Source organism: Plecotus auritus (assembly GCF_963455305.1).
Source record: "Plecotus auritus genome assembly, chromosome: 5".
Lineage (NCBI taxonomy): Eukaryota > Metazoa > Chordata > Mammalia > Chiroptera > Vespertilionidae > Plecotus > Plecotus auritus.
Window position 1 is genome coordinate 103,440,071 of NC_137776.1, and position 26,877 is coordinate 103,466,947.

The 26,877-nt window shown below is 44.0% G+C and overlaps 1 protein-coding gene and 1 pseudogene across 3 annotated transcripts in view; one reads left to right on the forward strand and one right to left on the reverse strand.

The window, feature by feature from the left end:
* Positions 1 to 425: 425 nt before the first annotated feature.
* The window catches only part of IARS1 (isoleucyl-tRNA synthetase 1), a 109,719-nt gene continuing 83,267 nt past the window's right edge, over positions 426 to 26,877 (reverse strand). For both annotated transcript variants that reach the window (XM_080670826.1, XM_080670827.1), the window contains exons 23-34: positions 26,415 to 26,536; positions 25,721 to 25,823; positions 25,384 to 25,467; positions 21,381 to 21,555; positions 17,748 to 17,860; positions 16,182 to 16,277; positions 15,191 to 15,367; positions 14,395 to 14,500; positions 6,839 to 6,964; positions 5,287 to 5,430; positions 4,502 to 4,654; positions 426 to 881 (exon numbers count right to left, since the gene is read on the reverse strand). In XM_080670826.1, the coding sequence (XP_080526952.1) occupies positions 799 to 881; positions 4,502 to 4,654; positions 5,287 to 5,430; positions 6,839 to 6,964; positions 14,395 to 14,500; positions 15,191 to 15,367; positions 16,182 to 16,277; positions 17,748 to 17,860; positions 21,381 to 21,555; positions 25,384 to 25,467; positions 25,721 to 25,823; positions 26,415 to 26,536 (1,482 nt within the window). In that variant the 3' untranslated portion in view covers positions 426 to 798. The remainder of the gene's footprint in view (positions 882 to 4,501; positions 4,655 to 5,286; positions 5,431 to 6,838; positions 6,965 to 14,394; positions 14,501 to 15,190; positions 15,368 to 16,181; positions 16,278 to 17,747; positions 17,861 to 21,380; positions 21,556 to 25,383; positions 25,468 to 25,720; positions 25,824 to 26,414; positions 26,537 to 26,877) is intronic.
* LOC308249539 (small ribosomal subunit protein eS8-like) lies at positions 11,275 to 12,705 on the forward strand (annotated as a pseudogene). Its single transcript has 2 exons — positions 11,275 to 11,857; positions 12,652 to 12,705. The product of its transcript is annotated as a small ribosomal subunit protein eS8-like (transcript).

Sequence of the window (26,877 nt, forward strand, 5' to 3'; positions counted from 1 at the left end):
GAAGGTTCCCTCTACCTATGTTTTACCCACTCCCCCTTTATCCTTTATGTATGTTTCCCCCAATAAATCTTACACATCTAATTCTGTCTGGGTATCTGTAAACATAGGGTTTGGGGAAGATGTAAAGTGAGATATTTATTTAGTACATTATTTTTTTAAAAAAATCTTTTAGAAAAGACTTTTAAGAGAGAGAGGAAAGGAAGGAGAGACTTGTTGTTCCACTTATCTATGCATTTATTGGTTGATTCTTTTATGTGCCCTGATGAGGAATCAAACTTGCAACCTTGGCCTACTGGGATGATGCTCTAACCAACTGATTTAATGGCCAGGGCTTAGTCCACGTCTTAATACAGAAGTCACTATTAAGCTTTTGTGTTTTTTGAAGGTTATAAATTTCAAGTTTCAATAAACAATGGGAGAATGAATTACTTTTAACATATTTATTATCTGAGAAAGCTTGTTTATTTTTCTTGCTTTAATGGAACATATTCCATCAAATTATCCAAGGAAATCCAGATAATTATCAATGTCTTCAAGGTTTTAAATATGTTTTAAAAGACCATAAAAGGATAAACATTATGCCACTTTAATAACTTTCTCCCTCTATACGTAAAGAATTCAAGTACAGAAATAAACTCTAGTGCTGAGGTAACATTGCAATCTTCTCCCAACATGATTACATAGGTGCTTAAGGTTATGTGAGGATTTAAGCTACTAGATGAACCAATACCACGTATAAGAGTGTGTGTGTGTGTGTGTGTGTGTAAAGGTTGACTGAACCACACTGGTAACAGGAAGTTAGAAGTCAGCTGTTGTTGGAAATACAGAAACATACACAGTCTTCGTGTTCAAAGTCTTCAGGGGAATTTCTTCTGTAATTTCTAGAGCGAAAAGAGATGAAAATAATAAATTTTCTTCCTATTCTGCATACCACAAAAATGTCAGCAGCCTGAGTAAGCAATAAATTTGGCCTCACCCCAAGAGAGGTTTGACCTTTCACCTGATAATTTATGCAAGGGAGACAGCTAACTCGGGGGGAGGAAGCCACACCAGAAAGACCAACCATATAATTCAAGGTAAAAGTTAAGTTCAACCATGTGGGCAAGGACTCAATCATGCCTATGTAATAAAGCCTCAATACAAGGCACCAAGGGTGAGCTTCTGTGTGGGAACCCTGTACACTGGCATACACCAGGGTCAGGAGAAGGAAACCCTGTCCATGACTCCTGGGAGAGGGCAGCTTAAGCTCTGCGTCTGCACAGCTCTCATATTTGGCCCTACACATTTATTTATTCCTTTCCCTGGAGTAAATGTAGTCATGAATGCAAACGCTTCCAGTGAGTCCTGTGAAACCTGCTAACATATTATCAAACCCGAGAATAGTTGCAGTTGGTGCCAGAAGTGACAGAGGCCTTGTATGAAGCCCTCCCTCCACGTTTGTAGTTGGACCCTGACTGCTTATAGCTGAGGGTACATTCTTTGTTTAACTTATGAAGGACTGTGCTTCAACTAAAGTAATGCTGGCCATTGCCCCAAATGTCCTCATACCACTCCCTCCATATCACACCACAGGCAATTCCTATATACACAGAAAAGGCCTAGAACAAAACCAAGCCAGTAGCCCAGATTTGTGGTTTCTAAATATTAACTTCCAGTAATGGGAAGAACAGCTATTTCCAGGTCTGGGGGAATAAGAGTATGTGGTAAACCTAGGAAATGCCAGAAAACAAGAACTGGTTTTGTTGAATCACACTGATAACAGGAACTTTTCTAAAACTGAAGGGCTCATGTCAAAGAATATAGGACCCAATATGCCCAAAGATAAAAAATTCCAGTATCCAAAGTATAACACAAATGCAATTAACACCGAATATATAAAAACTCAGAGTGACAAAAGAAAAATTTACAAAGCTCATTGCCTATTCTGGTGCATTTTGCTTCTACCCAGATCTGAATTCAAAGAAATCAACTTTCTCTAAAAATGGCTCTTGTCATTAAAAATGGCTCTGTCCAAGCAGGAATCCTGAATGTAAAAATACTTTCAAAGCTGCCTCCTTAAAAGACAGTAACTCCAGGATCTGGAGATGACATTTAGAATCTAGTGGAACAAGCAAGAAGGCATCAGTGAGTTTTTAAAACTGTGAGCATTACGAGATCCTTCTACTTACCAAATGAACAATTATAGCTTTCAAAATCAGAAATAGCCCTAGCCAATTTGGCTCAGTGGATAGAGTGTCAGCCTGTGGACTGAAGGGTCTCAGGTTTGACCCTGGTCAAGGGTACACGCCTGGTTGCAAGCTCGATCCCCAGTAGGGGGCGTGTAGGAGGCAGCCAATCAAGGATTCTCTCTCATTACTGATGTTTCGATCCTCTCTCCTCGCCCTTCTTTAACCTGAAATCAAGTAAAAAACAAAACAAAACAGAAATAGCACACCCTGGGAAGGGGGAGAGCCTAATATTCAAATGTCCAATTTTCAATATCAAAAATATCACAAGGCATACAAAGAAGCAGAAAAGTTATGGCACAGTCAGAGGAAAAGCTAAATTGACAGAATCTGTCCTTTAGGAAGCGCAAATATTTGAACTTACACTCTATAGTAACTCTCTTAAATGGAAAACCACAAACCAATGGAAAGGCCAATGGAAGCCACAAATAATTAAATCCAAGAAAGCAATGTATCAACAAATTAAGAATATCAATAGAGAAAGTATAAAAGAAACCAAGTAGAGATTATGGGGCGGAAAAGGAAAACAACTGAAATAAGTTCACAAGAGGGGCTACTAGTAAATAGCCTATTTGAGCAGGCAGAAAAATCAGTGATCTTGAAATAGAACATTTGAAATAATACAGTTCAAATGGACTAACATATACATTATGAGAGTTTTGCAAGGAGAAGAAAAGGTAGAAAGAACATTTGAAGAAATAGTGACCAAATCTTGAAAGCAACAAAAGAGAAGCCATATGACAGGGATATAATGAATAGCCAATTTCCAATCAGAAGCCATGGAAGCCAAAGGTAGTGTGGAATAACATATTTAAAATACTGAAAAACTATCAACATGAAATCTCTATCTGGCAAAACTGTTCTTCAAAATTAAGAAGTTATTAAAGCACTAGAGGCCCGATGCATGAAGATTTGTGCAAGAATGGGCCTTCCTTACCCTGGCTGTGGCACCACCTTCGCTCAGGCCGCCTTTCCGCCTTCCCACACTGCCCAGAGGCCTGGAGCGGCTAAGGTGGTGCAGAACGCCTGCGTCCTGCCCCGCCCCCTTGACGCCTGCATATGCAAATTAACCCACCATCTTTGTTGGGTTAATTTGCATACTCGCTCCTGATTGGCTGGTGGGCATTGCAAAGGTACAGTCAATTTGCATCTTACTCTTTTATTAGTGTAGATTCCCCAAAAAAGAAAAGTTAAGGGAGTTCATTTCCACTAAACGTGGTAAAGGGAGTCCTTCAGGTTGAAAAGCAAGTGTGCTAGGCAGTCACTCACAGTTATGTCAGTTATATAACTTTCCACTGTTATTTTACAACTAGAGGCCAGGTGCACGAAATTCATGCACTGGGGGGAGGGAACTGGAGGGGGAGGGTGTGTCCCTCAGCCCAGATTGCGAGAGGGCGCAGGTCAGGCTGAGGGACCCCACCGGTGCAAGACTGGGGCCAGGGAGGGACGCGGGACGTTGGCCAGCCAGGGAGGGACCGCGGGAGTGCTCCAGGGCGTGTCCGGCCCATCTCAGTCCCAATTGGCCAAACCCCAGCAGCAAGCTAACCTACCAGTCGGAGCATCTGCCCCCTGGTGGTCAGTGCATGTCATAGCAAGCAGTTGAGCAGCTTTAGCATATCATTAGCATATTACGCTTTGATTGGTTGAATGGCCGACTGGATGACCGGACATTTAGCATATTAGGCTTTTTAAAAAATATGTATTTTATTGGTTTTTTACAGAGAGGAAGGGAGAGGGATAGAGAGTTAGAAACATCGATAGAGGGATAGAGAGAGAAACATCGATCAGCTGCCTCCTGCACACCCCCTACTGGGGATGTGCCTGCAACCAAGGTACATGCCCTTGACCAGAATCGAACCTGGGAACCTCCAGTCTGCAGGACGACGTTCTATCCACTGAGCCAAACCAGTCAGGGCAGCATATTAGGCTTTTATTATATAAGACTAGAGGCCCAGTGCACGAAATTCATGCATGGGGTAGGTTGGCTGGTGATCAGGGCCTTCCTTTGTTTTGCACCACCCCCTGATGGTCAATGCACGTCATAGTAAGCGATCGAACTTCCAAGGGAACATTTTGCATATTAGTCTTTTATATATATAGATACTGGGATCATTTTGATCCTGGGGAAGAGAACAATTTAGAATCAGCAAATTTAGAACATGCTAATTTTTCTAGAAGCATATTCAGGGTGGGGCAAAAGTAGGTCTACAGTTGTTCATATAGAAAATAATGCAACAAAAGAAAAAACAAAAATTTAGCATGTTCTACAATCTCACCATCCATTTGAGACTCATTCAGAAACAGCTTTAGCTTCCTGCTGCGAAGGCCAAACATCTTAGCTGCTTCACACAGAAGACCTTCATAGGTGAGTCCATTCTGCCCAAGTGGATTTTCCAGCAGGAGGGTGCCCACTGTTCCCATTAAACACTCTACAGAAGAAAGAACAGACTAGATTAAACCCTGAGAGTCCACACCATCAAGGTACAGCCTCCCTAAGGAGGGGGAGACTACTGCAAGCTTGGAAAGGCAGCCGTGAGTGCAGGGCACCAGTGGGACAGCTGTATAGTTTGCAGAAAAGTCTCAAACATCTCCCAGAGGGAAAGGGAAAGAAGAAAAGGAAAACCGATCAGTATAAAAAGCCCTGCAGCTTGGAGAAGAGGCATTTAGCAAAACCATCATGAAGAGCCTAAAGGCTTCAGTAATAAATGTGCACAATGAGAATGCCAAACAACTGGAAAAACTAAGTTTTCAAAACATTTCCCAAGAAGAAAAAATAAGGCTGAATTAAAATGTGTTGGCATTGAAACAATTCAGCTTCATTTAGCTGTAACTTTTACCTATTCAATTTATCTCATTTCCTTTCCGTATCAGATGGATGAGTGTGTTTCTACATAAATAAAGCAAAAGAAACAAGCCTGTGTGTGTTCACTTAAATTACTACATTAAAGCCAATGTGAAAAATCCACAGAAGTCACAGAGGTTGAATATTAAAGGAAACCTTACCATCCAACACCCCACCACTCACCTGCTGAAGATGTTTACAACTAGGGAAGGCAAGTACCTTGTGGGTTTGCATTCAGGAGCTGTAAGTTGATATACTGACAGAGAAGAGTACTAGGACTGTCAATCACAGAGGGAGCTGGTCCTGCAGTCACACCCAGCATCTTTCCACTAAGACTCAGTAAGTTGGTTTGGTTTTGTATTTCTACAAATAACAAAAAATAGTAATAAGACATCATTCTTTCAGGGGCAGATAGTTTATAGACCCAAAGTCATTCACTTTTCCATATTTATTAAACTACCATATGTATATCTTTACAGTGATACTTTCAACTTGTTTATGAAAGGACATTGCCTTTTCTATAAAATCACATGCAATTAGTAGGAAATGTTATTGGTGCAAAATAAATGGCATAATATTCACAACCTAAAATGCAAACTATTTTGTTTCCCTTTAGTTTTTTCCCTGTATAGTTGACTCTTGAAAATGGGTAGGACTGCAGATTTTTTCAATAAACACAGTTGGCCCTTTCTATACACAGGTTTTGCATCCAAGGATCAGAAACAGTATTTTCGCATTCTCAACTTCAGATGGAAAATACTGCTTTATCTGGAAGTCAGATGTGGTTTACAGAGCCATGTATAGATGCCTAAATCACAGGGGGTGAATGGTGGAAATTTAACTCTGCTTACTTAGCTAAGCTAAAGTTTCCCAGAACTTTCTGACTGTCCTGGATTGGGTTAGGGCTGACCAGAGAAAGGTGCATAGGATTTTATTTACAGCCACTGTTTCCAAAAGTCAATGGCCTCACCCCAAGATGCCTTTAGGACAGCCGTGGGCAAACTACGGCCCGCGGGCCGGATCCGGCTGTTCTATCCGGTTCTCTTGCTCTCCCCTCTGCTCCTTTACTTTGAATTTATATTAGTTCACACAAACACTCCATCCATGCTTGTGTTCCGGCCCTCCGGTCCAGTTTAAGAACCCATTGTGGCCCTCGAGTCAAAAAGTTTGCCCACCCCTGCTTTAGGGGAACCCTTCCCTTTCTCCCAGCTTTACAAGTCCCTAGCAATCCTTGCTGTTTCGTGGCTTGGACCTGCACAATTCCAATCTAGGCCTGACATCACACAAGGTCTGTGTCTTCACCGTCTTCCCACAAGGACACCAGTCATATGTAATAGGGCCCACCGCACCTCATCCAACTACCTCTGCAACGACCCTATTTGCAAAGAAGGCCCATGGTACTGTGGGTAAAGACTTCAATGTATCTTTTTACTTTCTTTTTTGGTGGATTGGTCTCACATTTCAACCTGTGACAGTGGGAGAGAATGTACATACATCTTTTAAAAATTCTATTTAGGCTTATCTTACCGAAAATCTGGATTTAGCAAGATGCAGACACTATGTTTAAGAAAGTTCAAACACCCCAGCGAAGTCTGTGAAGCTCAGAATCCTGCACCTGGCTAAGAAGTGAGAGAATAGGGGGAGTTTCATCTCCTGATAAGGATGGTGTTCTTTTTGCTATAGGCACAGGCAGGCACTGCTGAAGAGGCGGACTGATTCACACACTCCACCTGTGTCAAAAGCCATGGATAGCTTTCCCCTTTCTGCACACCTGTTTCCCCAAGGAAGAACGCCAGCTCTGAATTCTTCACACCAAAAATGCTAGTAACAACACTCTTCAGCTTTAGGAGGTCTAACTGATTATCGCCTTTTGGATTTTCCAGAAGCAGTACTCCACCTAAAAAGCCAAAAATATAAGTAAATCTGAAGAAAAAGGTAAATTTGAATGTAAAGTGAAGGGCACAGTGTTCAGCTGGCCTTTCTTTTTGAGCACGTACACCATGCGCTCTCAGGATGTCCTGGGTGGGTCTGTTCCGGGGTTGTGGGGGGAACTCCTTCAAGAAATCCTTTTCTAGATACAAACTTTTGTCTTTATGACCCTATTTGATGTTGCAGCATTTATGAATCCCTAGGGCTCAGAGTGGTAAAAATACTATCTAATTTAAACACAATAGCCTCAAATGGTCCTTCATATTGATTAATCTATACCTGAAATTTAACTACTTACTTTATTGACCTGTTTTATGTATTTTGAGATAATTAAAGAATAATTAAACTGGGCCCTTTAACCAGTCAGTTTATCACCGTTAACATAAAACTATCATACAATATCATACTCAGGGACTGACATTAACACAGTCAAAACACAACAGTTCAGCCCAACCGGTGTGGCTCAGTGGTTGAGCATTGACCTATGAACCAGGAGGTCACGGTTTGATTCCCAGTCAGGTCAGGGCACATGCCCGGGTTTCGCGCTTGATCCCCAGTGTGGGGTGTGCAGGAGGCAGCCAATCAATGATTCTCTCTCGTCATTGATGTTTCTATCTCCCGCTCACTCCCTTCCTCTCTGAAATCAATAAAACTATATTTAAAAAAGCAACACCCAAAAACACAGAACAGTTCAATCACCACGAGAACCCATTGTATTGCCCTTTAAAATCTACATCTGCCCTGGCCAAGTGGCTCAGTGGGTTGGAGCTTTGTCCTGTACACCAAAATGTGAGGGTTTGATTTCCAGTCAGGGCACACACCCAAGTTGCAAATTCAATCCCTGATCAGGGCCCATGTAGGAGGCACCAACAGCAGTTTCTCTCTCAAAAGTCCATTAAAAAAAGTCTACCCCTAGTTCCCTCAACTCCCTATCTAATAACTGCTAGTAAACAATCTACTGTCTATTTCTGTAATTGTATCATTTCAGGAATGCAGTATAAATAGAATCACACAGTATGTACTCTTTTGCGATGGACTTTTTACACTCGGCACAGATCTCTGAAGATTTACCCAGATTGTTGTGCTGATCAATAGTTTACTCCTTTTTGTTGCTGAGTCAAATGCCATGGTGTGAATGCACCAGTTTGTTCAGCCAGCACCTGTGAAGAACATCTGGGCTGCTGCCAGTTTGGGCTATTATGAATGCAGCCCCTATAAAATATTTGGGCAGTGGTTTTCTGGCCAAAAACTTTCATTCCTTTGGACTGAATATCCAAGAGTGCAGCCGCTGGATCACTGTGGAAAGCACATGCTAAATGTCTCCCATTTTACATTTATAATGGCACTACAGGAGAGCCCAGTTGCTCTACAGCTTAACCAGCATTTGGCATTGTTACTATTTTTTATTTTAGCCATTTGATATGTGTGTAGTGATAACTCATTGTAATTTAAATTTGTCTTTCCCTATTGATGCTACACATCTTCACCTGTCATCTGTAGTCTCCTTGGTAAATGTCTATTCATGTGTTTTCTGATTTTCTAACTGGATACTTTTTAAACTGTTGAGTTTTAAGAGTTCTTTATATATTCTAGATCAGCCGTGGGCAAACTACGGCCTGCGGGCCGGATACGGCCCGCTCGGCTGTTCTATCCGGCCCACGGAGCCGAAAGAGCGGAGGGTTCTCTTGCTCTCCCCTCCGCTCCTTTACTTTGAATTTATATTAGTTCACACAAACACTCCATCCATGCTTTTGTTCCGGCCCTCCGGTCCAGTTTAAGAACCCATTGTGGCCCTCGAGTCAAAAAGTTTGCCCACCCCTGTTCTAGATGCTTCCTTTGTTGAATGTGTGATTTGGGAAAATATTCTTCCTGTCTGTAACTTGTTTCTTTCATCCTTTACAGGATTTTTAATTTTGGTGAAGTTCAATTTATCAATTTTTCCTTTTATGAAACGGGCTTTTGGTGTCAAGTCCTAAAAATTCTTTGCCTAGCCCTAAATCCAAAAGACAGTTTAACATTTTGCATCTTAAGTCTGTCTGTGATCGATTTTGAGCTAATTTCTGTGTAAGATGTAAGACTGAGGTCAGGATGTTTTTTTGTGTAGGAAGAGCTCATTGCATGAAAAGATTCAATTGAATTGCTTTTTCTTCTTTCTCAAGAAGCCTTTGGCCATCTGCCGTCTTTGGAGAAGTGTTTATTCATTTATTCAGGTCCTTTGCCCAATTTTAAATTGGACTGTTTGACATATAAAAAAATGCTCCATGTCACTATCATCAGAGAAATGCAACTTGTGTAAGGGTCCTGACCAGGAATCAAGCTGCCACCTTTTGGCGTACGGGAAGGTGCCCAGGACTGCCAGGTGTTTCTGTATGGATCTCCTGGGATAGGCTTTTTTAGTGGATGCACTAGGTGGTACATAATACATAGCAACAAATTATTTTCCTTTTCCTTCATTTGAGAATGTCTTGATTTACTCTTCTTCGTTAAAGATATTTTTGCTTGATATACATCCTGGGTAGAAAGTATACATCTTTTAACATTTGAGAAATGTCCTTAAACCTTCGGGCCTTCATGGGTTCTGATGAAAACTCCAGTATTATTCAAATCCCCCCACTCTAAGTTAGGTGTTGCATATCCCTCTGCTTTTAAGATGTTTTCTTAACCATAAATTCTCTTAAGTTTGACTACACTCTCTTGATGAAGATTCTTTTGGGTTTTTCGTATATGAAGTTTCCTCAACTTCTTGAATTTGTAGCTTATGAGTTTTACCAAATTTAGGAAGTTTTTCGCCATGTCTTTTAAGTATTTTCTTAGTCTTGTCCTTTCTTCACTTTCTCCCAGAATTCATGGACAAGAAGATTGAACTTTTACTACCCTACAGGTGCTTGAGGCTCTGTTCGTGAAGCACTGTCCCACACCCCAAAAGGCTGCAGGTTCAATTCCCGGTACGGCACACACCTAGGTGGTGGGCTCCATCCCCAGTCAGAGTGTCATAGATGTTTCCCCTCTCTCCCCCCGCTTACTCTAAAAAGTGGATCTATTCTCTGGTGAGGATTACACAAACAAACTTGCATTCTGGGGTTTATAATCCACTCTCCTTCCAGAGACCATGGTGTGATGTATTTAACATAAGTGGGATGAGCCAGAGGCAGCACAGGGGCATTTCCTCACATGTCCTGTGGGAATTATGGAATAACAGAGTGCCACACAGCCGGAGACAGAATCTCTTTCTTACAATGTCTTTTTAAAAAGCCTTTTAAATTTATTATTGTATCATTTTTAATCCTCACCTGAGGATGATTTTTATTTAAAAAGAGAGAAAATGGAAAGAGAAATATTGATCTGTTGCCTCCCATAGGCACCCAAACTGGGGATTGAACCCATAACCTGGGTTATATGGCCTGACTGGGAATTGAACCCGGGACCCTTTGGTGCACGGGATAACACTAACCAACTGAGCCACATGGCCAGGGCTGCATTTTTTTTTTAAACATTCACTGATTTCAGAGAGGAAGGGATAGGGAGAGACAGACAGAAACATCAATGAGAGGGAATCATGGATCGGCTCCTCCTGCACGCCCCCTACTGGGGATTGAGCCCACATGTGCCCTTGACCAGAATCGAAAGGACCCTTCAGTCTGCAGGCTGACGCTCTATCCACTGAGCCAAACTGGCTAGGGCCATTTAAAAAATATATATATATTTTATTGATTTTTTTACAAGGAGAAAGGATAGAGAGTTAGAAACATCAATGACAAAGAAACATCAATCAGCTGCCTCCTGCACACCACCTACTGGGTATGTGCCCGCAACCAAGGTACATGCCCTTGACCGAAATCAAACCTGGGACCCTTGAGTCCACAGGCCGACGCTCTATCCACTGAGCCAAACGGGTTAGGGAGCCATTTTTTTTTTTAAAACCAAATTTTACTGTCTGTGGGTCAGAATAGGTAATTTCTATTAGTCTATCCTCCAGTCCACGGATTCTTTCCCATCTCCTTTAAACTTTTGTTTAGCTCATCCACTGACTTTTTGTACTTTAGTAATATTTTTCAGTTCTAAAGTTTTCGTTTGATTTTTCATTTCTTTGCTGAGACTCTACTTTCATTTTTTCCTATTGTGTTTGTAATTATTTTGGGAAGCATTTTTATTATGGCTGCTTTATATTGTTGAATAATTTTAACATTTCTGTTATCTTAATGTTCATTCACATATATTGCTTTTTTTCATTTAGTTTGAGATCTTCTTGATTCTTCTCTTTCCAGCTGGCAACAAGCCATGGGTATCTCTCGGGACAACTGGCACAAGCGCTGCAAGACCGGGGGCAAGAGAAAGCCCTACCACAAGAAGCGAAAATATGAGCTGGGACACCCTGCTGCCAACACTAAGATTGGACCCCGCCGCATACACAGTCCGAGTGCTGGGAGGCTGGATGTGGGCAACTTCTCCTGGGGCTCGCAAAACAAGGGTTACTGATGTTGTCCACAATGCACCCAACAGCAAACTGGTCCATACCAAACCCCTGGTAAAGAACTGCACCGTGCTTCTTGACAGCACACCGTACCGACAGTGGTACGAATCCCACTGGGCACTGCCCCTGGGCCGTAAGAAGGGGGCCAAGCTGACTCCTGAAGAGGAAGAGTTTTTAAACCAAAAATGATCACAGAAAATTCAGAAGAAATATGATGGAAAGAAAAAGAATCCACAAGCAGCAGTTTTCTCGAGGAGCATTGCTCGCAGGCGAGCTTCTTGCCTGCATTGCTCCAGACCAGGCAGGTGTGGCCGCGCAAAGGGCTGTGTGCTCGAGGGCAGGGAGCTGCAGTTCTACCAGGAAAATCACTTCCCACCCATCTTAGCTCAGGTAATCAAAGTGTTTATTCTAAAAAAAAAAAAAAAAAAAAAGATCTTCTCAGTTCTTGGTATGATGCATAAATTTCAGTTAAAACCTGGACATGGTAGGTTTTGAGACCGGCTCTTAATTAAATCCATTTTAGCTGACCTTGTCTGACATAGCAATGTCAGGGGAAAGGTGATACTGCTTCATTGCTGCTTAGTGACAGGATAAGTCCAGGTTTCCGATCACTGACACTCCTTGTCACTGCTGGGGTACCGGCACAGTGACGGTGACAAGGGAGTTCCCACTTTTCTCTTGGCATTCAGTGATAAGCCTTCCTGGCTACAAAGAATTGAATGGCCTCCTCACTGCTCCCCAAATGGCCTTCAATGATAGCTTGTCAGGATGTATGTGGCCTCATTACCACTGGGGAAGAGATGCCTTAGTACACATGCGTGGGCAGAGGGCTAGCTGGCAATCAGGTAGGATGGAAGTCTGAGCTGCCCACTTGGTCTTCTCTGACACCACCATGGCGGTGGGGCTGGGAGCTCCTCAGCTTGGCAGAGGCAGGAGTCTAGGCTCCCCACTTGGCCTTCGTTAGTATGAGTAGTAAGGTTACAAAATGTTCCATTATGTTCGTGGTAAGAGAACAATTGTCTAAAAGTTTTCTGACTCGCTGGGTTGCAGGATTTTGCCGGTGTTTCTGTTCGTGCTCACTGGAAATTCCAGACTGCTGGCTTCTTCCACTCCAAGTCTGGAATACACACGAGGCAAAAAGAAAACCCAGAGAATACAGCGCTATTTTGTTGCTTGGTCCCTAGGTCCTTGGCTGGTGTGCCTTCTTCCCTGCACTTGTAAGGGTCTTGGAAATGTAAGCTGCACTTTTTCTTGTTTGTAATGCAAGTGCCTGACTTAAGCTTTGTTTGCCTAGGAGTCTATTTCAAAGACAGCTGCGTCCAACACACACATCGCCAGCCACTTGACTGGACAAAGCCAGACTGAGTTCCTGCACTGCGGGTCCCTTGTTTTAGGGACCATGGTTGATTTCAAAAACTGACATTTGAGCTACTTGTTTTCTTTCCCAATGCTTTACATCCCCACTCTTATGTTTTAAGTTCACCAATAACCCAGGCCCGTGCATGTGTGTGCTTGCCCCAGCCCCCACAACCTTACCGGGCAGTCCCATGTGTGCCATGTAATTTCTAGGTTTTGTTAGTGAGAAATCTGTATATTCCCAGTTTCCTGATGGTTATTGCTGAAGGGTGTCTTAATCATAGTAAGAATCAAAAGGCTGGTCTACCAATATCTTTGGTTACTGATAGGCTGAGACAGTACAAAACAGTCTTATCATGTTGATTTTTATATGTGATGTGTGTTTATAGCTGTCCTTTGTTGGAGGAATAGGGAAAAGTACATCTACTCCAGCATCCTAGTGGTGCAAGTCTAAAAATTTACTCTTGTGGGTTCATTTTTAAAAAATGTTTTTATTGATATTTTAGAGACAGGAAGGGAGAGGGAGATAGAAACATGGATCAACTGCATCCTGTACATTCCCTACTGGGGACCAAGCCTGCAAACTGGGCATGTGCCCTGATGGGGAATTGAACCAGTGACCTGTTGGTGCATGGGACAAAGTTCAACTAACTGAGCTACATCACCGGGCTTTTATGAGTTCATATATATATTTTTATTGATTTCAGAGAGGAAAGGAGAGGTAGAAACATCAAAATCATGAGAGAGAATCATTGATTGGCTGCCTCCTGCCCACCCCACACTGAAAATCCAGCCTGCAACTGGGGCATGTGCCCTGACTGGGAATCAAACTGTGACCTCCTGGTTCATAGGTCAATGCTCAACCACTGAGCCACACTGGCCAGGCTGTGGGTTCATTTTGATGATTAAAAAGAAAAAATTATAGTTTTACCAACCCTATTTAATAAAGAGCTAATATGCAAATGGTCACGCCCTCGCGCCAGAACTGCTCAGACACTCAACAATGGGAAGAGAGGAATGGGGACCAGCCAGGCACAAATGAGCTCATGAGAGAGGAATGGGGACCAGCCAGGCACAAATGAGCTCACTAGAGAGGAATGAGGACAAGTCAGGCTGTGCTCCAGGAGAGGGACAAGCTGTCCACTCCGCCATCCGGGGTGCAGCTTCCCGCCCACGGTCCCCTGCAGCTGCAGCCTGCCCGGGTCCTGGGTGCCTGCAGCCGGCCGGAAGGAATCCTGGGTCCCGAGTGCAGGGCAAGGCAGAGGCAATTAGGGGCAATGAAGCCAGCAGGGGAGCAATTAGGCAGGCAGGCAGAGGTGGTTAGTGGCGATCAGGCAGGCAGGCAGGCAGGCAGCGAGCAGTTAGGAGGCAGTGGTCCTGGATTGTGAAAGGCAGTCGGACATCCCCTGAGGGGTCCAGGATTGGAGAGGGTGGCCGGGCTGAGGGACCCCCCCCCACCCCCGTGCACAAATTTCATGCACCGGGCCTCTAGTTCTATTATAATAGCTTCAAAGATATTCATATGTTTAAGTAAAAAATAAAATACAAACCATGGAATTATTTACTCTTACCTTGCTCACTGCCATTTGCACAAATGTGAAGATTGACATATGCGCAAGCAGGGCTAGGTATGGAGGATCCCCTGGTGAGTGTAATTTCCAGGTCTGACCCCTTTAACTGAACAACAAAGAGGTGATTGCATAACTGCAGCATCTGTCCACGGGGTCACAAATAACGCAGCAACCATTTCTTTTAAGAGCAAGAACTTTCTACAATTCTGAGAGCATATTCAATGTCATCAATAAAACAGTCAAGGGCTACATTCCCCCCTTTTTCTTTTTACCTTGTTTAAAATATACAAAACAGACAATGAAACCATCTTGTAAACTGCCCCCACTGAAAAGACAGTCATTTTCAGCCCATACCTGTCTATCTTATTTGTCCTATACCACGTAGGAACAAGATAGGAAACAAACGATTAAATAAATTACTGATAGATTTTCTTCCCCTGTTATAAACGACCAACTTCTGGCCGTGCCTTGTTATCAGATTTCCATAGTCACCTCTAAAATGTACCAACAGGAAATTAAATTTTAGTTTTATGTATAAGCTACTACCTTAAAAGTTAATTGCAGTTTAACAATAATTCTCAAAACCCACGACACTGACTTCTGTAGTTTTAGACACAACTGTAACTCCTGGCTGCCTTCCTTCCCCTCTCCTGTTCTGGATGGACATCATCTCTCTGACCCTCCTGACTTTTGGCCAGAGCCATTGCTACTGGGAAGACTGAATTATCAAGATGTGAGCACATAAACGTAACATAAAATTTAAAACTAAATCTCTTAATAGTTTCACAGAACTCACCTGCATTTTTTCTTGAATAAGGATTTTATCTGATGTAGGGACTGGATACGGTTTCAAGGGAGCCTTTATGGTGGCAAATATGAACTCCATGTGGCTTTCAATAATGGTGCTCAGATAATTTCCTTCAGACTTTGCTGTGTAATAAACTGTTATTTCGTCAGTGGGAACCAGATTGCACTGAAAGCACATACAGAAAAAGTAAAACGAGAAGCACTTGATTAGTCAGCAGGTAAGGTGCTGTTGAACAAGGGCTGACAATTCCATGCTGAGTCATCATGGGAGGGCCCAGTCTCTGTCCTGCCCTCCTCGGAAACTAAGGCGAAGGCGTGGCGCAGTGAGAGCCACTCCCAGAGCTCTGCGCTAGCCCAGAGTTCCAAGCGCCTGTTTCTCTGCTGGAAGTGGCCCCCTCACACCCTGAACTACAGATTTCAAACCTGACCTCACGAGGAGGGCCCGTGGGTGCCCTCCTAGGGATAGCAGCTCCCTGGCTCTCTCACCTGGTGAGGGCAGACAATGGGCTCGGCCCCCCTGTCCTGGCTCCCAGCTCCTGAATAAGGAAGAATCAATCCTTCTGTCCAGATACAACACTATCTCCCCTGAACCAGAAACCATTTGACGCTGACTTGACTGCATCTCTCCCCTTCTCAGACACTAACAGTCCTCTGACGGCCTTCTGTACCCGTCGGGAGGGCTATGAATCCAGAAGATGATTTTGTAGAAGCCCAGGGAAGTGGAAATGGAAGGAAAAGGGGCACAGGCTGTCTGAAAGTTCCTAGTCAGAGAAACAAAACACCCGCATCCAGCTTGGGAGTGAATAAGCAGGGGTCCCACTATCCTGTGCGATCTGAACGAACTAATTTTCATTAATTCATTACCTACCTCTGGTAATATTGGTTTATATTACCTACCTCTCCCATCTTCCCCAACAAATTAAGACAAAAAAAACCCAAAAACACCTCCAAATCAGCAGCTTACTCTCAATGTAACAAACCTTTTTGCGAAGTTTCTGGATGCGATTGATGACTTCCCGAGCCACCCCTTGATCCACCATCGCCTGGTCAGGGGAGACATCTAAGAGAACCAAAGCCTGCAGGAATTAACAGAGCATACCATGACAATCAAATAGAGAAAGACAGTTCTTTCAAACTCAGCAAAATGCGATTTCAAACTAAATTCTGGGAAGTCTAATACGCAGCACTATTTATTCACAAAACTAAGCAAAGGACACAATCTAGTTTCTTTCTAGTTCGGTTCCTGTTTGTAACCAGTGATCCTTCAGATCTGGAGAGAGGGCAGCTTTCCCTTTTTCTTCTGCAGGGTGTGCTCACAGGAGACCATGAGACTGGTCTGCTAGTCTCTCAACTCTGCTTTTCTGGCCTGTTTAATAAATAGTGTCAACTCTTCTAATAAAAATATCAGTAGTCATAAAGCCTATAGAACAGCTTTTCAAATGGATTTACCACAAACAAATGAATTAAAGGCCGTACCTGCTACTTTCTTAAGCCATGACCCCTTTTTATCCTTTGGTTGATTAGTGGGATTCAAGAAACAAGTTCTACAATGGACACAGTTGTTTTTATATGAGTTTAAATTGCCACCTTCTTGTCAACTTTTCTCTCTCATCTATTCTGAAGGCTGTCGATGATGTACCAATGTAAGTATCACTTCTATTAGAGGGGAATATACTTGTAAAGTAGGTAAGATCACCATTCACCAATCAGAGAAGTTAAACTTTGTAAAGGTGCAGAAACCAGTACTGGAAATGGATGAGGAGTTGGGCAGGGCGCTGGGCCCACACTGACCACTTCAGGCCCTCCCTCCCACTGGCTGGAGCCCAGAAGGACTGCGCCCACTGTGTTCACAATCCTTCCTGCCCTTCCGGGTCCCTCGCCTTTGGCTCTGTACCAGTCTGCCTACATGTTGTCTACATCTAGCTTAAGCCCGGTGCAAAGGCTTGAGGAGACTGGCCAACGTACTCCTCCCCTACCTTCATCTGGCATGTTAGCCACAGAGGACCTCCATCAAGCCCCCACTCTCACAGTGGAGCCCCAACAACCTATCGACCCCAAGAAGTCTGATCAGGAGTGAAAGGAGATGCTGTGCTCCATCACAATAAAAATGTCGACCTCAGAATCCAAAACTGCCCGCACTCCCTAGCCATCTTCCCACACTGGCTAGGAGCTCTTCCCTGTACTTATTTCTACCAAATCATTTATCAGGCAGAATAACATGTGGCTCACTCTTCTGTCTCCATGACTGGCTTATTCATTAAAGAGTGGGATAACATCTGACTCATTTTAGTATGACCCAACACTTAGGACAAGTACTCCCATGTAGAAGTCACAAAATATTTATTTATGCACTGGTTAAAAGGCATCAATTTCCCCAACAGAGCATATCATAGAGGAGTTTAATAAGCCAATTTAAAATGAATAATTTGTTTATTTAACACCACCACAAACTGTGAACACTTTCAGGAAAGGCACAGGTACAGTATAATTTCTCCACTGTGGTCTTATCCTTTGATCGCGAAATGCTCTAGGGAACAGAAAAATACCTGAGCATCCGAGTGTGCTTCAAACTGCGCTGTCTCAACTGTTGCTTGATCAAAAGTGTACAAGAGGCGAATGTCATCTTCATGCAATTCATGGCCTTCCACAACAATGGTCCCTAGTAGAGATGCAATTGCCACTGTTAATCAGTCCCTCTTCCTCCACAAAATGCCCTGCTACAAGTACATTGTGCCACTTTTTGATAAAATATTCGTAGCAGCCCTAAACGGTTTGGCTCAGTGGATAGACGTCGGCCCTGCGGACTGAAAGGTCCCAGGTTCGATTCCGGTCAAGGGCATGTACCTTGTTTGCAGGCACATCCCCAGTAGGAGGTGTGCAGGAGGCAGCTGATCGATGTTTCTCATCGATGTTTCTAACTCTCTATCCCTCTCCCTGTAAAAAAATCAATAAAATATATTAAAAAAGTATTCGTAGCATTAATCTATAGAGGCTTCATAATAACAACTCCTCCTAACCCAATGTCTACAGCTGTATATAAACTCCCAGGTCCAAAGACATGCCAGGAGGCCATGAATCCCCACCATAAATACAGACTTCAGAATGTAATTAAGGATGCAGTCTTTAGAGTCAAATCAAACTTAGGCCCAGCCCTCAATGATGGGAGGGCCTCGGTCCCATTGTGTGCCGAGCAGTGTGCCATCAGGTAGGTTACATGAGGTGAACAGTGTGATATTCTCAGTGTCATCCCTGCCAGCCCAAGCAGAGGAACCACCACGGCTGGCAATGCCTATCTTCAGGAAGCCGTGTGGTTACCATCATGATCTTGGTCTCTGAGCACTGGGCTACCATTCTCACTTCCTGTCACTGGGATCTCCAAACTATTTTGCTTCCCATCAGTGCAGATCAGTCTATTCAGAAACTACAGTTTAAAAATGGCTGCCTTTTGGTTTCAAATACGATGTATTTCAAAAATTTTTGACATTTTGGCTATCTACAACTTAGATCTGTAACTGGAAAGTTGATCAAAGATTTTATTAATTTAACTAGAGGCCTGGTGCATGAAATTTGTGCAAGGGGGGGGGTGTCCCTCAGCCCAGCCTGTACCCTCTCCAATATGGGATATCCCTCTCACAATCCAGAACTGCTGGCTCCCAACTGCTCGCCTGCCTGCCTTCCTGATTGCCCCTAACCGCTTCTGCCTGCCAGCCTGATCACCCCCTAACCACTCCCCTGCCAGCGGGATTGATGCCTAACTGCTCCCCTGCCAGCCTGATTGCCCCTAACTGCCCTCCCCTGCAGGCCTGGTCACCCCCAACTGCCCTCCCTTGCAGGCCTGGTCCCTCCCAACTACCATTCCCTGCTGGCCTGATTGCCCCCAACTGCCCTCCCTTGCAGACCTGGTTCCTCCCAACTGCCCTCCCCTGCTGGCCATCTTGTGTCCACATGGGGGCAGGATCTTTGACCACATGGGGGCAGCCATCTTGTGTGTTGGAGTGATGGTCAATCTGCATATTACTCTTTTATTAGATAGGATAGAGGCCTGGTGCACGGGTGGGGGCCAGCTGGTTTGCCCTGAAGGGTGTACCGGATCAGGGTGGGGGTTCCCTTGGGGTGTGGGGCAGCCCGGGAAAGTGGCCTGTGGTGGTTTGCAGGCCAGCCATGCCCCCCGGCGACCCAAGCAGAGACCCTGGGATCTGGGATTTATTTATCTTCTACAATTGAAACTTTGTAGCCTGGAGTGGAGCCAAGCCTTCTGCTCGCTCTGTGGCAGCAGCCATTTCTGTTGGGATTTATGTATCTTTTATAATTGAAACTTTGTAGCCTTAAGCTGAGGCCAAAGCAGGCCAGGGCTGCAGAAGCTTGGCTTCCTCCATCGCCGCAGGCAACCGTAGCCTCCTGCTCTCTTCAGCTCCGTGGCTGCCGCCATTTCTGTTTGGGTTTATGTATCTTCTATCATTGAAACTTTGTAGCATTCAGTGGAGGCCTGGGCTGGTAAGGGCAGGCGGAAAGCTTGGCTTCCTCCATTGTCAGGGAAACCCAAGCCTCCCTCCTGCTCTCCGTGGCTGCAGCCATCTTGGTTGGGTTTATTTGCATATTCCCTCCTGACTGGCTGCTGGGCGTGGCTTGTGGGTGTAGCAGAGGTACAGTCAATTTGCCTATTACTCTTTTATTATATACTAGAGGCCCGGTGCATGAAATTCATGCACAGGAAGGGCGGGGGGTGTCCCTCAGCCCAGCCTGTACTCTCTCCAATCGGGCCTAAATGGGCAGTCGGACATCCCTCTCACAATCCAGGACTGCTGGCTCCCTTCCTGATTGCCCCTAACCGCTTCTGCCTGCCAGCCTGATCACCCCCTCACCACTCCCCTGCCAGCGGGATTGATGCCTAACTGCTCCCCTGCCAGCCTGTATGCTCCCAACTTCCCTCCTCTGCCAGCCTGGTCACCCCTAACATCCCTCCCCTGCAGGATTGATCGCCCCCATCTGCCCTCCCTTGCAGGCCTGGTCCCTCCCAACTGCCCTCCCCTGCTGGCCATCTTGTAGTGGCCATCTTGTGTCCACATGGGGGCAGCCACATTTGACCACATGGGGGCAGCCATCTTGTGTGTTGGAGTGATGGTCAATTTCCATATTATTCTTTTATTAGATAGGATTAGATAGGATATAGCAAGTTAAATTAGTTATGACTCAACTTTTAGTTCCTACCTTCTCATGTAAGATCTCCAGATAAATTTTATCAAACAATTTGAGGAATCCTAAGGACACTTCCATCAATTTCCATAATCACTCATTTGAGCTGAGTCTAAATATCTTTTCATGTCACTTCTGTGCTTATGATTTTCAACTTTCGAGGGAGCCCTTAACTTCCAACACCTTGCGTCCCAGGACAGCTGCTGATGCTAAGCAGCTGTAAGAAGGCCAGTCATGATTCTAATCACGGCAGAGCCAATAACTTCTGAACCCATGGATAGGAGAGGAGACAGAGCTGACTCCTTTCCTAACCTCCTCACAATGTCCCACAGGTTTCTATCCCAGCACTTATCAGAACAACTATTACCTCCATAAGTCTTCCACGTCCACCAGCACGATGAGGGTGAGGACAACGTCTGTCTTATTATTATTAAACTCTATGCTGCCAGTGCTACCCAAACAGAAGGGCTTTAAAAAATATTTGCTGAGTATAAACAAGGGGGGGACACCCCCCCCCCTTGCACAAATAGCCTTGAGTATAAACAGCCTTGGCCAATTAAGAGACCAGTATGTGGATTCTAGAAATTTTAGAGAAACTGTGACAGGTTTTGACTTAAGTCATCATCTTCCCCCACTCCTCCCAACAGCACCCTCAAGGGTTCTGCTTTCTCTTCGACGAGGGCAGATTATCTGGGCCCACATTAACATTTGTAGAATTCAATGGTAACCATCTGATTCTGTAATTTCTATCTAGAAATTTAGTCCAAAGAAATCAATTTAATATTCACATGAAAACATTCATTGAAATATAACAAAGTATTAAAAAGAATGAAAAAAAACCATAAGGCACCCATAATAAAAGACTAATTAAAACCATTATCAGGTATCCATATGAAGGCAAATTAGAAGGTATTGAAATAGCATTTTATGACAGTGAATGCCAACTAGAAGCCTCCCTGAGCCGAGGCTCCATCAGCGACACTCACCACGCTTCTGGAACTGCTCCAGCTCCTCACTGCTCAGCTGCTTGATGGATGTCATCACTGCCTTGAAGGCTCCCTTCAGCCGCTTCCCCAGGATCATGTGATCTGGCTCTGCCCTTAGGCGAATACCATACTTGTTTTTATCTGTAGACAGTGTAACCTTTCGAACATTCAACTCCTATAGTTGGTAGACAAGATGAAAAAACAAGTGAAATAACACAAATGTTGACAAAAAAGTGCGCACAAATGTTGATAGTAACATTATTCACAATAAACAAAAAGTGGACAACCTCAAATGTCCATCAACTGTGAACACAGCGTAGAAAATGTCTATCCAGTCTGAGCTGGTGGATAGAACATCAAACTGCAAACTGAAGGGTCCCGGGTTCGATTATGGTCAAGGGTATGTACCTTAATTGCAGGTTCCCCGGCCCTGGTCAGAGTATGTGCAGGAGGCAACCAGTCGATGTGTCTCTCTCACATCGATGTTTCTCTCTCTCTCTCTCTCTCTCTCTCTCTCTCTCTCTCTCTCTCGCACGCGCTCTCTCTCCCTCCCTACCTCTCCCTTCTACTCTCCCTAAAAATCAATGGAAAAATATCCTCAGATGAGGATTAACAACAACAAAAAAGACAAAGAAACAAATGTTCACAGCAATAAAATTGTTCACTAAACAAAAAGCGGACAACCTCAAATGTCCATCAACTGTGAACACAGATAAAAAATGTCATCTATCCAGCCTGAGCTGGTTTGGCTCAGTGGATAGAGTGTCAACCTGCAGACTAAAGGGCTCTGGGTTCAATTCTGGTCAAGGGCACATGCCCGGTTGTACGCACAATCCCCAATAGGGGACATGCAAGAAGCAGCCAATCAATGATTCTCTCTCATCACTGATGCTTCTATCTCTCTCTCCATTACCTTCTCTTTCTGAAATCAATAAAGATATATATATATATATTTAATGTGGTCTATCCATATAATGGATTCTTATTAAACAATATAAAGAAATGAAGCAAATTCATGCTAAACATGAATAAAGTGGAAGATGTCAGATACAAAAGACATCTTCATATGATTCTATTTATAGGGTATGTCCAGGGACAAAAAACAGGTGTGTGGTTGACAGGGATGGTGGGATATTGAGGAGAAATGGTGCATTAATATAAAGGATACAGGACTTCTCTATGTGGTGATGAAAATGTTATAAAATTGTGGTGATTAGTTGCACAACTCTTAAATTCATACTAGAAACCATTGAAATGAAAGGTATGAAAAAACGTTTCCTGTCCTGCTCAGTCAAAATAGTTTAGCATAAAATCAACTAAAAACAACTCTAGAAAAAGGTTCTATCTCTCAAGGGTAGGTAATCTTTGCTCAAGCCATTTCAGAGAACCACAGGTTAACCAACAAGAAAAATCAGTTAACCAAAACATTTCATGCCTCCATCATGCAATTAAACATCACTAATGAAACAGGAGCTGATGACAGCACAGGAAATGTGACCAAAGCAAATTGTAAGGAAGTGTCTAGTTTTCCCATTACACATAACTGTGTTACATGACCTTATTATAGTGATTAAGATGTTCTATTTAAATATATTCTATTTTTATCCACATCTGCAAGCATTACTTACAAAATTTATAAATCTTCACTTTCTAATATTTTCTGTAATTCTCTAGCAATTAAAAACCTATCTTATCTAATAAGAGTAATATGCAAATTAACCATCACTCCACGACAAAATGGCGGCACCTATAGCCACAAGATGGTGGCGCCCAGTCCTCTCAGCCCCACCAGAGTCCTCCAGTCTCAGGGAGGGCTGCCTCTGAGAGCCTGCAGAGTAAGCGGCCTGGCGGAATGCTGCGCAGAGGCCCTCCTGACCCTTTATAAAAAAACAAAGACAAATTCACTGCCCACGGCCCGATCCCTTGCCAGCAGCAGCAGCCTGGCTGGGGTCTCAGCCTGGCAGGGTGTGCACCCCCATGGCGTGATCCCGTGCAAGCAGCGGCAGCCTGGGCTGGGGTCTCAGCCTGGCAGGGACGCGCACCCCCACGGTGCGATCCCCTGCCAGCAGCGGCAGCCTGGGCTGGGGTCTCAGCCTGGCAGGGTGTGCACCCCCATGGCGTGATCCCGTGCAAGCAGCGGCAGCCTGGGCTGGGGTCTCAGCCTGGCAGGGACGCGCACCCCCACGGTGCGATCCCCTGCCAGCAGCGGCAGCCTGGGCTGGGGTCTCAGCCTGGCAGGGGCGTGCACCCCCATGGTGGGATCCACTGCCAGCGGCGGCAGCCTGGAGTCTCAACCACTGAGTCACACCAGCCAGGCAGATATGGAGGAATCTTAAATGTTTCTTTTTTTAAAAAATATATTTTATTGATTTTTTACAGAAAGGAAGGGAAAGGGATAGAGAGCTTAGAAACATCTATGAGAGAGAAACATCGATCAGCTGCCTCATGCACACTCCCCACTGGGTATGTGCCCCCAACCAAGGTACATGCCCTTGACTGGAATCGAACCTGGGACCCTTGAGTCTGCAGGCCGATACTCCATCCACCTAGCCAAACCTTTTAGGGCTGTCCAATATGTTAAAAGAAAAAACCCTATCTAATAAAGAGGGAATATCCAGGGGAGGGCATTTGGGGGTGACCGGGTTGTCAGGGGAGGGCAGTTGGGGACGATCTGGCTGGAAGGGGAGCAGTTAGGCATCGATCAGGCTGTCAGGGCAGTGGTTACGGGGTGATCAGGCTGGCAGGCAGAAGCGGTTAGGGGCAATGAGGCAGGCAGGCAAGCAGTTGAGAGCCAGCAGTCCTGGATTGTGAAAGGGATGGCCGACTGCCTGTTTAGGCCCGATCCTTGGGCCTAAACAGGTAGTCGGACATCCCCCAAGGGGTCTCCAATTGGAGAGGGTGCAGGTTGGGCTGAGGGACAACCCCCCCCCCCGTGCACGAATTTTGTGCACTGGGCCTCTAGTAAATGTTGTATTTTCTACAATATGATATATATTTTTTAAATCATCATGGAATAAAACTTTTTTGTAGGATAACTGACACCATTTTAAACACTTGACCTCAAATCTTCCCTTCCAGGAATCTATCCAAGGTCCATACTCTGACACAGGCACAAAGATATACACAAACCTTTTGTTTGTAATGAGAAACCTAAATTTACAACAATAGGAGAGAAAGTAATTATGATACAGCCAGAAAGTGAACATGATGCAGCTGTAAAAAGAAGAAAGTACATCTGTATGTTTTAACCTGAGATGCACTTTAATGTGTGAATAGGTGTATAAAATGCTAGGAACAACCTGGGCAGAAGACAGCCTAGCGAGCATGCTTAGGAGGGGGTGAGATTCCAGGGAGCAAATGGGATGGGAAGGACTATGCTAGAGCTTGAACTGTTTACAACTAACATGTTCACTTGTACATATATAATCTGAAGGAACAAAGTTTTTTTGTTAATCAGAAAGTACGTTCCGGAAGAGAAGTGGCTAAAGTATAAATGATCCAATTAAGGCAAGGAAATTAATTGACCTTGAAATCTTTTTGTGTGTCTGTGAATCCTTACCTAGGAAATTTTTTTCCATTGCTTTTCAGAGACGTGGAGGGAGGGAGAGAGGGAATGAGAGAAACATCGATGCAAGAGACACATTAACTAGTTGCCTCCCATATACAACCTGACCAGGAGTGGGGCGTGAACCCACAATCCAGGTATGTGCCCTTGACCTGGAATGGGGATTTGAACCCACAACCATTCAGTGCGAGGGCTGATGCTCTAATCACTGAACTGCCAGGACAACCTTGAAATAATGTATAGAGAATTAAAATAACAGTATGAAAATTGATGATGATTCTTAGCAGCAAGGAAAATTTCAGAGTTAAGTTATGTATATAAAAAATAAATAAGGATAAATTATACACTCAAAGTGTAGTTTATTGGAGAGTCCTAATCAAAATAATCTTCTCAATGAAAGAAGTCTGTTTAGACCCAGAGACAAATCACATGCCTTACCTCAATAATATACTTCTCCAAAGATCTGATACTATCAAGGGCTTCCGGATCTTGATGGATAACAACTATTTCTTTCAAAGGATACTAGGAGGAAAAGATAAGAACGAGTTCACTAAGCAGCCAGTCCTCACAACCAGAGAAAAATGGAACATTAAGTATTTTAACCTAATGTCAGGTTCCAAGAATAACTAGGCTCAACTTGTATTAAGTCATTAATACCCTTACTGTAGAAATGAATAAACACTTACGCCATTGCTGGAAGCTCTCTATACAAAGAAAATACTCAAAGACATAATTATTTAGGTCTGTGCAATGTAAAGTAAATAAAATTTCAAACCTTTATTGGAATAGTTTTGCGGTCACGAATCACTCGCCCAAGTTCAATCACAGACTGCATTCTAGATACTGCACTCTCGGTTTTCTTGTCAATCAATTCCTCTCTGATTAGAAGAAGCAGGGAAATAAAAGGTATTAAATTTAAAGGGAAAAATCCCAAACAATAGGCATGCCTACATAAGAAAGAAGCTAGAGTCTCCTGGTCAGTACCCAGCAGCTCCCCAAGGTGACTCCAACAACCTGCTCACAGCACACATGCTGCAGCGCTGTAAGTGGTTTCACGCTGAGCATCCACACTTCTACCTATTCTGTACCCTTAGGAGCAGCTCAGGCAGGGAACCAAGGGGCCAGCTAGGGCCCCCACACCAGTGTATCTTTGGCAACTTCCCTTCCCATGGTCCTGGTGAGGTTTACATATATTTGATTCTTCTGTTTTTTTCTTGTTAATCTTCAACCGAGGATATTTTTCACTTTGCTTTTTAGAGAGTGTGAGGAAGGGAGAGGCAGTGGAGAGAGGGAGAGAGAAACAGATACAGAGAGAAACATCACAACGTGAGAGATGTTGCCTCCTGCACGTACCCCAACAGGGGCCGGGAATCAAACCTGGAATCCAGGAATTAAACCCATGACCCTTTGGTGTGTCAACTTATGCTCTGACCACTGAGTAACTGGCCAGGGCTATATTAGATTCTTACCGAACACGGGGCAGCATGAGGTAGTGGATGCTGAGTGTGTCCTTGTCCTGGACAGAAACAGGGTCAATCAGCATCTTAAGATTCTGGTACATCAATTCAGTGAGAAAAGGTGTATAAGGGGCCTATGTAAGGACAGAGAACATCATGTCATTCATATGCAACCATCATTAGCTGACCTCAGTGGAAAATGGGAACTAAACATTTTCGAGAAAGACAGATATCTGCACAGAAGTGGACATGAGGTAAATAAACATGTACTATGCAACAGAAAGGACCTCATTTTGACTTTGGAGAGAGGAACTTCCTGTGAAGCACAGTGGAGTACAGCCAGGACACAAAGCATCCTGGAGGATTTCTGCAATAAAAAGAAGAGTGACTGTCCTATGTCTAGACAGGAAAGAAAAATCCCAAGTAAACAACACTAGTCCTAAAGATCTAGAAAAAACAAAAAACAAAAGTAGCC